This window comes from Typopeltis vanoorti, chromosome 23 (genome assembly GCF_054136105.1).
Source record: "Typopeltis vanoorti isolate ZY-2024b chromosome 23, IOZ_Tvanoo_1.0, whole genome shotgun sequence".
NCBI classification, from domain to species: Eukaryota; Metazoa; Arthropoda; class Arachnida; order Uropygi; family Thelyphonidae; genus Typopeltis; species Typopeltis vanoorti.
The window spans coordinates 94,834,813-94,851,320 of NC_143571.1; the positions used below are offsets into that span (position 1 = coordinate 94,834,813).

A 16,508-nucleotide genomic window follows, 5' to 3' on the forward strand; every position below is an offset into this window, starting at 1 on the left:
ATTCCAACATCCACATATTTTGGTTTCAATACGGAATCACACTGAATTTCGATTAATTCCAATCATCAACAGTTTCTACATCAATCGATAGAGAAGTAAATAAGTGAAACTGATTTTCATATTTCTTAAAATCTAAAAATCTTCTTTCGAATTCGTTTTCTAATAACTTAATTGGATTGGCATATTCTGAAAATTTTAATTTCGGTGATTTTAGTAAAAATGATTAACAACTTTCAAAATGGGATAAATTTTCTTTTCGAATTTGTTTCTGCCAAAGTAATATTTCAGTTTGAAAATGCTAATATTGTCAAATAACATGGTAACTACTTGATGTTTGCTTTGTAGCTTAAGATTAAGTTGACTAAGGTGACTTGTAATATCAACTGAAAAAGCCAGGTCCTTTATCTATTGATACTTTTTTAATATTTCACATTCATAATTTGTCGATTCAAATGAATCGAAATATTTCGAAAAAAAATGGTAATTTGGTCCAGGAATTCAAAGAATTACTTTACAACTTTATGACTGGAAAGCCATCTAATTTCTGTATAAAAAGGTAGATCGATATATTCACTTTCTATATCTTCTAGGAAGTTACTAAATTGGCGATGATTAAGCCCACGTGCACGAATATAATTTACAATTTTACTAACATTTTTTACGACATGTCCAATATCTAAACTTTAGAGCATAATGTTTGCTGATGAATAATGCAATGAAAATGTTGAAAATTATTATTACCTTGTTCTTTGCATTTTTCTTTTAAATGTGTAACATCTCCTTTAACAACACCACTCACGGCCGTAGCACCATCAATTGCAAGACAAACTAGCTCTTTTAACTGTAAATTGTATTCATTCAAAACTTCCACAAGAGCGTCAAAAATATCAACTCCAGTGGTTGTATCGTGCATAGGAATAATTTTTATAATTTCTCACTTACTTTTAAGTTCATATCACATCCACGAATAAAAACAGCCAGCTGAGCGATATCCCGTACATCTGTACTTTTGTCAATTGCAAGGGAATAGGTCTGAAATGTTCCAATTATTGATTTTAGTTGATTCCATAAGTTCCCGGCTATTACTATTACTATTATTATTATTTTATTCACGTAATTGATACACAGCCAAAACAAGATATCATATAAATAAAAAGTATTATAATTATTATTATTTGAGACCTCCAGGGAGTCAAGAACTCATCGAGTGAGGCTGTAATTTAACCAACCCAGCTACCATACCTTCCCTTAAATTCATTTACACTAGATGCACTCACTAACCGTAGCTTTTTCTCCCTCTCTGGGAGAAAAACCTAGCTGTTACCTCGTTCTTGACTGAGAACAACCTTAACTTCCATGGATGCCCACGTGTTCTCTCACTGCCTTCCATATAACGAAAACTTTCATCACTAGAAATGCTATAACACCCATTCAAAAGTTTATAGACCTCTATCATATCACCCCTCTTTCTCCTGTTAACCAGAGTCTATAATCCACATACTCGCAATCTCTCCTCAAAATCTAAATCCCATAATCCGAATATAATCTTTGTAACTCTTCTTTTCACCCTTTCCACGGCTTCTTTATCCCCTTGGAACCCGGAGACCAAATCTTAGCACAGTAATCCAAGTGTGGTCTTATCAAAGCCTTATAAAGAGGCAAAATTACTTCCTTATCCTTACATGTCAAGGTTCGCTTCAACATAGAAATTATCCTCCGTGTTGTATTTGCAACTTTTGCTATGTGACCTTTGAACTTTAAATTCTTATCCACCAATACGCCAAGATCCCTTGCCTCTTCAGTTTCTTGTAGCATAATCCCTCTAAAACAATATGCCGCTGGAACTCTAATCACACCAAAGTGCATAACTTTACACTTACTGACATTAAACTGATAGACATTTTCATTTGCCCAGATTTCCAGTCTATTCAAATTATTTTGTAATTGCTGAATATCAGTAGCATCCCTGATTGCCCTGCCTATCTTCGCATCATCAGCAAACAACTGCAAATCTGATGATTGACCTTGCTTGAAGTCATTAATATAGATTGAACAGGAATGGCCCAAGGATCCCTGAAGTATACACCACTAGATACCTTAAATCTGGCAGATTCACACCCACTGTATACCACTTTTTGATATCTGTCTGTTAACCATTCCCTGATCCAAGTCAAGAGATTATATTCCAATCCCATATTCTCTAGTTTACGCAACAGCCTGTCGTGTGGTATCCTATCAAATGCCTTGGAAAAATCCAACATTATCATAGTGTATCCATTCCCTTTATCCAACTCGGCCGTAACATTATTATAAAATATGAGAAAATTGCTAAAACATGACCTTCCTTTAGTAAACCCATGCTGTTCCCTGCAGAGTATAGAATGCTTGTCTACCCATTTCTGTATGCGAGTTCTTACTAACTTCTCTAAAATCTTCACTACTACACTAGAAATTCTAATAGGTCGATAGTTAGACACATCAGTTTCTGCACAACCCTTGTGAAATGGAACTATATTACATTCTTTCCATTCCTGTGGTATCACTCCTGAGCTGAGACTCAAGTTATACAAATGCGTGAAAGGCCTAACCAATTCATCTGAACATTCCTTTAACAAGCGTGCAGAATTTCCATTTGTCCCTCTTTACAAATTCTTATCCAGGTTATTCAAAATCCCTTCAACCTCAATTTCATGAACCTCTAACTCTTCATCAAACGTAGCAGTAGCACCATGCTTCATATACCTGGTTGATATATCTTAGCAAAGTGAGCACTCATTAACTGAACAAGCTCCTTAGCTTCCGACACTCGTGTACCATCTACATTCAATAAAGTTATTCTTCCACATTCATTCTTTCTTTTGCTTGTGGCATAACGATAAAATTCTTTTGGATATCATCATCTATATCATCACTTCTACTATCAATGGTATTTCGAGATAAGCTTATATTTTTAAATTTCTTTAATTGATCTGGACACAACACTTCAACTGCTTTAATAATACATTCGCGAATAAACTCCCCTTCAGTGAATGGTTTCGACTGGCTTGCAATTAAATGTGATAACAAATAACTGGTTTTTACCCCAGATCATATATCTTCACTAGGTTTGGTAAATACACTTTGCTGATTTCGAAGTGTCAACTTTAATTATGACAATTAATCTTCACGAAGTTTCGCAACATTTGTCATAGTTCTCTTTACGATTTGTCTCGTAATGCCTTTTAATATTATATTCTTTGCAAACTGCAATAGAGTTTCTACATATCAGGCACATTTTTTTTCTTGAATACAAACATATTGTAGCCCCCATTTTTCTTGAAAACTACGATGTTCTTCTTCAGTTAATCGTTTTTTACTCATACTGATTGAAGGTTTCGAATTTTTTTTTATAAATTCGTTATTAATTATAAAGAAAACACTACACTTTCTTACGACTTCAAAATTGCTAACGGCTAGCCTCCGATTACTCTGGTCAGCGGATCTAGTGGAGTTCGTAGACTTGCTCATTAAAATCGGTCAAGTTTGATATTTATGCAGCGGGGTACAAGATTTCTTTGAAATGAAAAACAGAACATTATTTCCTTCAGAAATTGCAGAGTAGTTTGGCGTATAAAATAATCTTAAATGGAAATGTTAATTTTTAAATATGTTTATTTAATTCGGTGTTGTCAAAAGTTAAATAACCATATTTGATACAGAGTTTGGCGGTCCGCATGTTACTTGTCGGCGAACCTCATTCGTGTTTGATATGCCTGCTTTAGAGGATCAGCATCTGTCGTCTAATAACTAAAGAGTAAATCGCGCTTGAAAAAAATTTAGCAAGAATATGGGAAGGAGCGACTTGTTATTCCTTCTTGCATATTATTATTATTATTATTATTATTATTATTATTATTATTATTATTATTATTATTATTATTATTATTATTAATCAGATATGCTAAATCGACTACCTTTTGAATACAGTAACCTTACAAAGTACAGTAGCCTAAAAGTGCCCGAGGGACATTCTATGAAAGAGAAATACGCACCCCACAGACTTAATGAAGTGCAATATATAGTATTAGTTCAGGCTTTTTACTGTAGTTCAGTGAGACATCATCGCATTCCTAATTATCCACTTTTTGTATGTGTGTGTGTGTGTGTGTGTGTGTGTGTGTGTGTGTGTGTGTGTGTGTGTGCGCCCTCCCTTGCTTGCCTGTTTGTGTGAATGAGTTTCTTATTCTAGGACTTTCTGTGGTAAATGTATAAAGTGTCAGTCTGCTTCCAACGCAGCAATCAAACCAGTAAACAATAACTGACTGACGTCATCTTCAGATAAGCTTAATAAAAAGCTTCAAGGTGAAAGCTGACACATTACAATTCAACTGGGATCAACATATTTGTCATCACCAACGACCTTACACAAATTGTTCATAAGACGACAGAATACTAGATAACCCAAATCACTCCAAAAATACCCTAGATCACCTCCTTACCAATGACCCTTCCAAATACAGTGAATGTAGTGAACACCTGGGTAATTCTGACCACAACCTACTGCTCATCTCTTTCCCCATGCAACATCGCATACACAATCACACCCACACAAGAGTAGTTTGGCATTATAACAGTGCCAAATGGGACAGCCTCCTAGAATACTATGCTCCATTTCCATGGTTGGACTATTGTTTCTAGAATTCCAATCCAAACATAACAACATAACGTATTACCAAAGTAATCCTCACTGGCTTGAAAACATACATTCCCCACACTACTCTCTCTGCTGTCCCCTATTCAAACTTGGTTCTTCAAAAGATGTGCCAAGACTGTACTAATGAAAAACCAGGCGTACCACAACTGGCTCAAATTAAGAACTCCATCCTCCTTCAGTGCTCTTACTGAAGCCTGAAACAGATGAAAAAATTATCAATGATTTCAAAACAGAATTTGAACAGACAAAAAGCAAGAAAATTGAAGCCTGTCCTAGCGCCAGCCATGCCTTTTGGTCTCTGTCAAAGAAATTAGTCGCAACGTTTGCCCTACACACCCCTATCATACCCAGATGACTCAATTGCAACATCGCCGACAGAAAAAGCTAATCTCCTGGCTTCACACTTTGCCTCGAATCCACGCATAACTGACAATGGCAAATGTCCCCAGTCATTCCAACTACCAATCATACAATGTCCCCTGTGTCCTTTTGCCAGAAAGAGATCATAAACCTGTTATCAAAATTAGACACAAAAAAGCTCCTTGCCCTGATGGCATTCCTCCAAATTTCCTGAAGGTCTGTGCAGCAGAACTGACTCCTATCCTATTCTGCCTGTACACACTCTCTTATTCCACTTGTGTGTGTGTGTATATATATATATATATATATATGGAAATATTTGGCGAATCCCAGGTAGTTGCACTTGATATCTCTAAAGCCTTTGACTGGGTCTGGCACTGAGGAGACCTCAAAAAAGGTTGAAACCGGTCTGGGTAGTGACCCCACCCATAATGCATTGCAGTATACATCTTCTAGTGAGATGTGCTTTACATTATGGGAAAATACTAAGAATAGTGATCAGAGCTTTACCCACCTTTGCAATGAGTTGCACAGGTGTTGTACCATCTTTAGACTTGAACTTTGTTTCAGGCGCAAACTTAATTGTTTGCATACTTGGGATTAGGAGCTAAAATAACCAAGCATATAAAATTGCTTGGTTATCCTAATATACAATATACCCAAGTTAAAAATTTATTCCCATATATATATATATATATATATATATATATACACACACACAAGTGGAATAAGAGAGTGTGTACAGGCAGAATAGGATAGGAGTCACACACACACACACAAGTGGAATAAGAGAGTGTGTACAGGCAGAATAGGACAGGAGTCAGTATATATATATATATATATATATATATATATACATGGAAATATTTGGCGAATCCCAGGTAGTTGCACTTGATATCTCTAAAGCCTTTGACTGGGTCTGGCATAAAGGCTTCCTAATTAAACGTTCATCATTTGGACTGTCTCAGGACTTCCTCAGGTTGACTGCCAGCTTTCTGTCAGGATGCACACTATGTGTGATGGTAAACGGCTCCCTATCCTCTCAAATCCAACTAATGCTGGGGTTCCGCAAGCTTCAGTTCTCTCACCGACCATCGTTTTTCTCTATATCAATGACCTATTGATAGTTGACTTTCAACCCAATACACAGTTTTGTAGATAACAGCACACATTGCACTCCTCCCTTTCATTTGATAAATCTTACCCTACACAACTCACTTCAACCCACAGAACATCAACCACAACTTCCCTTAATTCGGACCCCCAAGCCTTCCCCCAATGGGGCTCAGATAACCTCGGCAACTAAACGCTAGTAAAACCCAGTTCTGTCTTATTTCCCACAAAAAAAAAACCATTTTCCCCAGTCTTATTTTTGATAACACTCAAATTCCCAGACAAGATGAGATCTCTCTTCTCGGAATTACCTTGACATCAAGCCTCTCCTGGCATAAACACATCACAACCATTGCATCCTCAGCTTCCAAAAAACTAAGCTTTCTCTTTCGCTTAAGACGTTAATTCACTTCAAAACAGCTGTTAACCTTAAACAAATCGCAAATCCGCCCAGCTATCGAATATTGTTCTCACATTTGGAGTGAGGCTACTAAAAGTGCCCTCAAAATTCTTGATTCAATTAGGAGAGCAATTAGACGGATAAATAATCCATCTCTTATCAACTCACTCCCCCACTTTCGAATAAACGTTTAGTGTCTGCAATTTATATATTCTATAAATATTTCCATGGAAAATGTTCATCTGAAACAACATCAATAATTCCCACCCCCACCCTGTACTAAGCCCATTGGAACACGTACAGCCGTTGCTCAACATCCTTTCACTGTACTCCAATGTACAGTGAAAGGATGTTGAACCCACAGAACAATTTTCTTTTCCTCCTCCTTCATCACTGCTACTGCTGTAGTGTGGAACAATATTCCGCCTGATGTACTTCCCAAGGAATACAATACACAGGCTTTTAAATCGAATGTCAATAAGGTTCTCCTTTCCCATTCCACTATCCATATACGGTACTAAAGTACTACAGGTTGAACAGCCAACCTGTCTTATATGGGCCGAAAAAAAAAAAAAAAATATATATATATATATATATATATATATATTATTTATATATACTGATTATAACCGAGACTATAATAACAATTAAATTTATTCAAAACGCAACATGTTTCATCGGATTGTCGTATCACTATACAAACGACTATTAATAATAGTCGTTTGTATAGTGATACGATGTTTCTTATAGTGTTTATTTGCTTTCTCTGTTCCCACGCCTGAAGAAGTCGGACAATTCGATGAAACATGTTGCGCTTTGAATAAATTTAATTGTTATTCTAGTCTCGGTTATAGTCAGTATATATAAATATGAACATATCCCAATAGCGAGTTAATACCACACACACACACACACACACACACACACACACACACACACACACACACACACACACACACACACACACACACACACACACACACCCTCTGTCCAAAAAGAAACCGAAGTTTTCGAAAATAGAAGAAACTAGTGGCTCCATCTGTTGTGTCTTTTTGTTGTCGAAAGCGGCAACCTTCGTTAGTGTTGTGTCAACTGTTTATGACATTTGTTTCATTAGAACCGAGTTATAGTGCCGTGAGTGACAGTCTGTTTTGACGTACGGTCGGTCGTCACGATATTCATGCGGTACGCGATCAGTCGCTTGAAAACTACGAGATAAAACTCACCATTTACCGTTTGACCAGGCGAAACGAATTCTTTGTGGATAATGCCCTTGGAATCGTAGGAACAAATCAACATTGTCTTTACTTTTGACTTCTCCAAGCGATTTTTTTTCCGGGTGCCCCTTTTCTGGTGGTCTCCACTCAGCACTCTGGCGCTATGTTTCGGGCTCATACTCAAAACACCACGTTTCGTCACCAGTAGCGATCGCTTCAACGAAGTTCGAGTCCTTTCAAGCGGTTTTAATGAGGTGTTTGCAGGGTTCAATTCGATACATTTTTTGGTCATCGGTCAACTTGTGGGGAACAAATCATGAATTCCATTTATGAAGGCCCAAACTCTCGATCAAAATGTTGTGCAGAGTTGATTTTGGAATCCGCAATTTATCTTCAATCAATCTCACGGACGATTTCGGGTTTTCTTTGATGAAATCACGCACGTTTAGGATGTTAACTTCGCTCGGTCCAGTTTTTGGATGGCCCGGCTATTCGTCGTCTTCAAGCGACCACTTTGAAATCGCTTAAACCACTGGCAAACTTGAATACGGGATAAGCAGTCATCACCGTATGCTTTTTGAAGCATTTTATACATTTCGTTGAATCTTTTACCAAGTTTAACACAAAATGTCCTCTCCATCTGCGCTTAGGCCGTCATCCACAGCTTCTACCTAAAAAACACAAGAAATAACCAGCACCCATCCATCACCGAATCGGCACAAATCCTCATGCATAGCCTACGACGGAAACTACAAAGCAGGCTTTCACTGTATCTTGATTACTGCAAAGCAACAAGAACTGTCGCGAAATTCATAGTGGAGTGGTTTTCAACTGGTACTCTGTTCTCGATAACTAAGAGTGAAACTGAACTATAATGTCGATTCATTTATTGCATTTTCGATCGTATATCCGAAAAGAAAATCGTTCTTTCTCTCTACTATATATATATATATATATATATAATATGTAAATAGTCCTTTTGTTACCTATCTTCTAATGTATATTTTATCAAGTTAAATAAAAAACAATCTATCTATTATCAAGAAGATGGGCAGAGTGGCCTATGACTTACAGCACTCTGCAACCCAACAACATCATGGAGCAGGAGTTAGCTTAGGTGTACATCATCGATCTCCATACAAACTAAAAGTGATTGCTGATATACCAGGATATGCCTTGTATGCTCACATAATAGCACTCAACCATAATACCCGACATGTGTTCAACATCTATATACCACAGCAGAATGCTCTCGAATCACAAATCCTGGATTTCGTTCAAAACCATCTTTCTAGTATAGACCAAGGATATATCATAATAGCTGGATACTTTAATTGCACTCTTGACCAAGAAAAAGACTGACTTCAGTGTGCTGAACATCTTAGCCAATTAATAAACAAACTTCAAACACTGGTAAACGATAATGAACTCATCGACGTCTTTCGGCATCAACATCCTGATAAGAACTCCTACACATGGAGGTCAGCAATCACAGCGACAAATAGGCCACTCTACTAGCCACGACTGGACAGATACTACATTTCCAAACACACCTTGCCTCTAGTTAGAAATATCTCACACATTCCTTCCTACATTTCAGATCTTTGCTTCGTCAAGCTGCAACTTTCATTATCTTTGGAAGCATCCCAATCAGGAAGTGCCTATTGGATCTTCAACAATACTCTCCTGATAGATCCAGACCATATAATAAACACTCAAGCTTTAATAAATAACCTCACTCACTCGAAAGTAGATACAGAACCAATGAAAACATGGTGGCCCCACCTAAAATCACGAATAATATCCTTTACGCAGATCTACAGGTCACCCGAAAAATCAACAGTGGAACATTTGAATCCGACAACTAGAAGAACAGCTGAAGTACCTCCTAGAAGAAAGCCCTGAATATCACTCTGCCTTCCAAGCCATGCAAAAAAATGCAGAATTATCGGCAAAAGGTGCCCTACTTAGATCGCGGCATACACAAATAAATCTTTCAGATGCCCCACAAAATATTTCTTCTCTTTGGAAAAAAAATGCCAGGCAGCAAACTCCATATCTGCAATCAGACTTAAAGATGGCCGCATCACAGAAGATCCAAGTAAAATCACTTCTGAAATCTTAAAATACTACAAGAATGTAAACAGCTCTACAGGAACATCCCAATATGCCATTCACGAAATACTGACAGTAACAAAAAAAATCTCTTCAATAGATCGGAACCACTTAGAAAACAAAATCACGCTAGATGAACTGAAAACTGCGTGCACATCCTTACCAAAGAACAAATCTCCCGGTCCTGCTGGTCTCACTACAGAATTTTTCCAAGTCTTCTGGAATCAACTCGGACAACTTCTCCTCAAAACACTGCGAGAAAGCTACCTCAATGGCTCCCACAATCCGTCACGACCTCAGTAGGACGATTGATACCAAAGAAGGGAGACCACACAGATATCCGAAACTGGCGTCCAATCTCCCTAATTAATACCGATTGCAAAATAATTTCCAAAGTTATAGCAAACCGAATAAATCCAACATTGCCTGAAGTTATTGGCCAACATCAAACGTACTCTGTCCCAGGAAGATCAATACACGATAACCTCCATTTAATAAGAGATATCATCCACATCGCAAACAGCCAACACGAAAACCTTGCACTCCTTAGCCTTGATCAGGAGAAGGCTTTCGATAGGGTAGAGCACGAGTACCTTTATGAAGTACTAAAGGCATTCGGCTATGGTCCTCTCATCATTGAAACAGTGCAATTACTATACAGAGATGCACACTTCTGTTTAAAAATCAATAACAGGCTCACACGCACTTCATCATACTCTCGAGGGATCAAGCAAGGATGTCCTCTCTCTGGACAGTTATACACACTGGCCATAGAACCCTTCTTAAAATGAGTACACGACACCATCATCTCCAAACGAACCAGCATAACAGATCCACATAAAAAAATAACCCTATCAGCATATACCGATGACGTCATTGTAATAATCCGAAATGAAGAAGAAATGGCAGTAACCAAGGAAGCACACACACACACTATATGCACAAGCCTCAGGGGCCAAATTATATTATTCAAAAACCACTGACTTGTGGTGGAAGGAAGGATAGAAATGATTCTCCGATAGAATGTACCTGGTGGAGTGAAGGACAAAAATACTTAGGTGTGTAGTGTACCTTGGCAACAGCAGAATAAATAACACACTGAACTGGACACAGCTGCACAACCGATTTAAACAGATGCTAGGTAAATGGAACAGCATTCGTTCCATGTCTTCACTTAGAGGAAAAGTACTAATAGTTAACCAGATAGCTGCGAGTGTCTTATGGCATACCCTCAAAGTACGTACACCACCGAAGAATTTCTCTACCACATTCAAAAGGAAATCAAACGTTTCTTCTTCAACAAACTCACTGGACAACATACCCTCAACTCTGCAAGCCACTCAGCAAGGGAGCTCAAGGCCTGATTTCCCTTGAAAACAAGATTACATCCTTCAGGATAATCCTTCTCCTAAAGACAGTTCAGTCCAGTCAAGCTTACGTAACCACCTTCGATTACATCATGAAATCATCCACCAGAGGACTTACATTTTCCACAATCCTCCGAAAAGGCCAGTCCTGCACCATCTCCACCTAAACTACCTCATTTTTATAAAGATGCTCTACAGCTGTGGAAAAACTCAGGACTTCATCACACACTTACAGGATCAACAGAGTCAGCTGTACTTACAGAACCGCTATTTTCGAACAGAAACATAACACGTCTCACAATTGGCCAGCCTTTTCTTTTCCCTACATGGAACTGGGAAGGAATAAGAGTCATAGGGGATCTCCTGACCCAGACGCTAAAGTGGAAAACATTTACAAGCCTACCAATGAAGAACTCAAAAACTGAAAAGCAATATCAACAGATGCAAGTTGCTATTATAAAATCCTATCCAGATATCGCTATACCTCAGGGAGTCCGTATTCCTTCCAGAAACTGCTCGCGGCCGATATTTCATCTTGTATCATCTGAAGCCTCACTTCCAATTCTTCCCTCCAATTACAAGAAAATATACCACTTCCTCGTGTCAGTGTCTCCATCCTCGCCCTTCTTATATTCATCCTTAACCCTCTCATCTACAAGGCCGCACATGCCACTCAGTTTTCAGTGGGATCTGCAATATAAATCACAGTGTGCCAAACCAGATTCCGACATACAGTGGAGAGAATGGCATAACATCTTGCCAACTCCTACTAAGCTCCACAAATTTCAGCTAAGACAATCGGATCAGTGTCTATTCTGCGAAGTTTCAGGCACCTTGGAACACACATATCTAAACTGTCCTGCAAACAAAGAGCGATGATCACCAACGCCCTGAATACAGCCTCTAGCACCTGTAACTACGCACACAGCCAAGAAGCCTACTGGAATTTAGTCCATACAAAAGAGAACAAACACAAAATATGCAATTTCCTCTTCATCTGCACCAAGGCCGTTATTTACAGTTTCTACCTTAAGCACACAAGAAATAACCAGCACCCATCCATCACTGAATCGGAACAAACCCTCGTGTGTAGCCTACGGCGGAAACTACAAAGCAGGCTTTCAATGGAATTCGATTACTACAAAGAAACAGGAACTGTCGCAAAATTCGTAGAGGAGTGGAATCCAACTGGTACCCTGTTCTGGATTGCCGACGACAATACACTTCAGCTGAAGAATAACTAAAAGTGATGCTCAACTGTAATATTGGCTCTTACTGAAAAGACACATCCTGCCTACCATGAAATTACCTTTTCCCCTTCATTTCTTTTGTATCTCTAAAAAGAAATTCCTTTTCTTCTCTGTAATATACATTCTTATAATATGTAAATAGTCCGTTTTTGTTATCTTTCTTCAAATGTATATTTTATCAAGTTCAATAAAAAAATAAATAAATATATATATATATAGAAAGTTTTTTACCTTGGGTATAATGTATGTCAAAGACACCAAGCTATTTTAAATATAAACCTGGTTTTTTTTACTCCATTTGTCTGTTTGCTTACTTGGGAAATGGAGTAAAAAAAACAGGTTTTTATTTAAAATAGCTTGGTAACTTTAACATATATATATATATATATATATGTTATATATATATATATATATATATATAATGTAGAAACGATTTTTCCTTGGATATACTATGCTTTAATGATACCAAGCGATTTTATGAACTTGGTTTTAATCATTTTTTCCTAAAGTAAACAAACAAGGAAGTAAGCGAAGTTTGCGCCTGAAGTATTTTTAGATCTGAGGCAACTCGTGGTAAAGGTGAAATAAGCTCTGATCACTTGCCTTAGTATCTCCCATAATGCAAAGCACATCTCCTTGCTGACATGTATGATGCTATGTATTATGGAAAGGGCCACTACCCAGACCGGTTTCAACCTTTATTGAGGTCTCGTCAATGAGAGCCAGACCCTGGCTTCAGAGTAGTACTTCCTCGATCTGTCACTGAACATAGTGCTTCCTTGATGGAGGAATGGAGAAAAAGTCCACCTGATGTCTGCCCACATTGGTGGAAAGCCTCCTGCAAATGTGCAGTAGGATATTCCAGATATTACGGTTCGCCTTCTACTATCAATTGTAAATTGGTAAAGTGTCCGGACAATCATTGGTAGGTGGTATGTGTGTGCCATGATGGTGATGATGTATTATCTAAAGATCTAACTTTGTGCGTATTGCTACTTGGGCGAGATCATGCTCTTGGGTAGTACTTTTGATTAACACATTTTTTTTACTATAATACGAAATTTGGGAAAAAATTATTCTATGATTATATGCTTTCACCGTGGAGCATAATGTATGGTAAAAAAATTAAAAAATCAAAATGTTATGTTAACAAGACTTGCTAGATGAATGAGGTAAGCGCTCTCCTACCTAATGCTTTGGGTTGAATCCCAGTGAGGCGTGAAAATGCATAAAAAAATACCATGTTTGATCTCCAGAACATGTTTGTGGGGTACCTAATTCTAACTCTTTCCCTCTTTCCCCGTTACTAATAGAGTATGTGTGTTTACAATGTTTAGTAGGTTAAATAGTTGTTCAAATAACAACTTTATTAATAGGAGAATGAAAGCTATTTTACTATACATGTTTGTATTGTAGTTCATTTTCCATGGACAGATCTTTTAGAATTTGAGCATTTTCTATAAAAATGGCACACCCATTGAAAAAAAAAAAAAAGAATAAATTGATCGATAAAGAGCTTCTGTACGAATTCTGGATCGTTTGTCCAAGCAAGACATCATGCGAGTGAGAGTAAGTTTGTGATGTCGTTGAGTCTGCTGTTTTATACTACTCCCACAGATCATTCGACACGCGTTCTATACAAGGGAGTGCACTGAATATAACACTTACTGGACGCCGTCTTCATGGCCTATGTAACATCTCAACGTTTGGCTTTTGAAAACGTAACAGAAACAATACCATGTTTGATCTTCAGAACATGTTTCTGGGGTACCTAATTCTAACTCTTTCCTTTCTGACATGTTACTAATACAGTATGTGGGTTTACAATGTTTAGTACGTTAAATAGTTGTTAGGAAACGCTCTTCAAATAACAACTTTATTACTACTATCAATTGTAAATTGCTGAAGTGTCCGGACAATCATTGGTAAGTATGAGTGCCATGATAGTGATGAAGTATTATGTAAAGGTCTAAGTTTGTGCGTATTGCTACTTGGGCGAGATCTTGTACTGAAGGAGATGTGCTTTGCACTGACGAAACTTCAATAAAGGTCGAAACCGGTCTGGGTAGTGGCCCTTTCCATAATACATAGCATCATACATGTCAGCAAGGAGATGTGCTTTGCATTATGGGAGATACTAAGGCAAGTGATCAGATCTTATTCCACCTTTATCACGAGTTGCCTCAGATCTGAAAATACTTCAGGCGCAAACTTGGGTTACTTAATGTTTGCTAACTTGGGAAAAATAAAGGACTAAAACCAAGTTTATAAAATTGCTTGTTATCTTTAACATATATACAGTATATATATTGACTATACAAAAAATCTGTATAATCTTCAGTGTTAATATTAACAATTCATGTTGCGAATACATAATATGTGAGCAAAAATTGTTATTAATATTTCTATTGAAATCTAATGTAGAAAATGAACCATATATGCAGCACTTAGCGCTCAGCATTGTAAAATTTGTTGAATGTCACTCGAGATGATTATTGTACATATGTAAAAATTTTAGAGAATCAGTTTAAAAATATAAAAAAATGACTATTATTATTATTATGTGCACCCTCGAAGTAGTAAAAGGACCTCGCGCGGGGGGGGAGCAATCCAACCTGCTCGTACTCACCCACCGTCTATACATGTACTCATTCCTTCTAATGTGATGATATTACTTTCGCAGAGACATAAACAGACTAAGGTTAACTGTACATGCAGACAGCAGTGTTGTCGATGTTGCGGTGTAGAGTCAACTACTATAGTATGACAGTCCCATTCTCAAGAGGCGTTTTTTTTTTTATTAATGCCATTAATCCGCACTTTGTTTGCTCAGAATAGGAGGAGTGATTAGTGAGAGCTACCTTTCTTCAATGATTAGGCGAGATCACAGCTTTACTTTTATAATTTTTAATCATAAACAAAAAACATGCACAAAATGGGAAGTACAAGACAAAGAACATCACAATTTTCTGAAAAGCTTAACCTCATATTAGTCAAATACGTGTACTTTTCTTTGCAAACTTAAATTAGAGTAAATAAGCAAGATGCCCTTCTAATGACTCGTCTATCTGACACGTGCATCGGAATTTGCATTACACTTAGAGCTTTGTAATCTTGTTCTAGTGTCTTGCGACAAATTATCATCGTCTTATTTACGTAACCACCATCCTATTATTAATTAGTCCTCTAAAAAACGATGTTCTATTTATTAGCAGTTTATTGCAATTTTAGATAAAAGGAAATAATACATCACTAATGAATAATTGACAGCCTCCGTCTTTCTGGTTGTTTGCTGTGAATGGAATGTGAAATGCGTCCTCGAGCTTGTTTAATTTAATTTTTTTGCTAACAGTGCGAAGTACAAACCTTAGAAAAGTCTCTTTTTTTCATAATTATCACTGTATATTCTGTTAATGTTAATCTTTTTTTAATCCAGTGCCTCCGGGAAAACCGGTTATTACCGATGCCGATGGAGATATCATACAAAGTCTAATTGGACCATACAACGAAGGGGATAGACTAGTCTTGGTGTGCGAGGTGAAAGGAGGTGAGTAAGTGCGCGTATTTATAATATTTCAATCGAGATATTCCTAGTGTCAGAAAATATCATAAATCTTCAAAGAAAATGTTTTCTTGTGGACAAATAGGTTAAACTCGCGAAGTCACGTGAAAAATGAAAAGCAGAGGAAAACGGCTTTTTTTTTTAAATTTTTATTTTATTGCACGCCCATCTACCTCGAATATAAGTGAAGATCTGTGGAATACTGAGCAGCTGGAAGCCGAGTGAAATGACCGGAAAATGATTTCTTATTAATCCAGCATAAACGCACGAAACTTTATAGCGCCGTGAATGGGCTAAGAAAGATATTTTGTCCTTTCTTATGTTTATTATTTTTTATATATTTGTCTTCATTTTTTTGATAATACGAAAATTCTTAGCTAAACGCAAAACAACAAACCCACTTGAAATGAGCGGGAAGACTCTTACACCGG

At 37.3% G+C, this 16,508-nt stretch overlaps 1 protein-coding gene across 1 annotated transcript in view; it reads left to right on the forward strand.

Annotated features, from left to right (window-relative positions):
• The window catches only part of side-VIII (sidestep VIII), a 361,297-nt gene that overhangs the window by 213,078 nt on the left and 131,711 nt on the right, over positions 1-16,508 (forward strand). Inside the window, exon 4 of the mRNA XM_090412947.1 lies at positions 15,952-16,062. Coding sequence (XP_090269073.1) covers positions 15,952-16,062 — 111 coding nt within the window. The remainder of the gene's footprint in view (positions 1-15,951; positions 16,063-16,508) is intronic.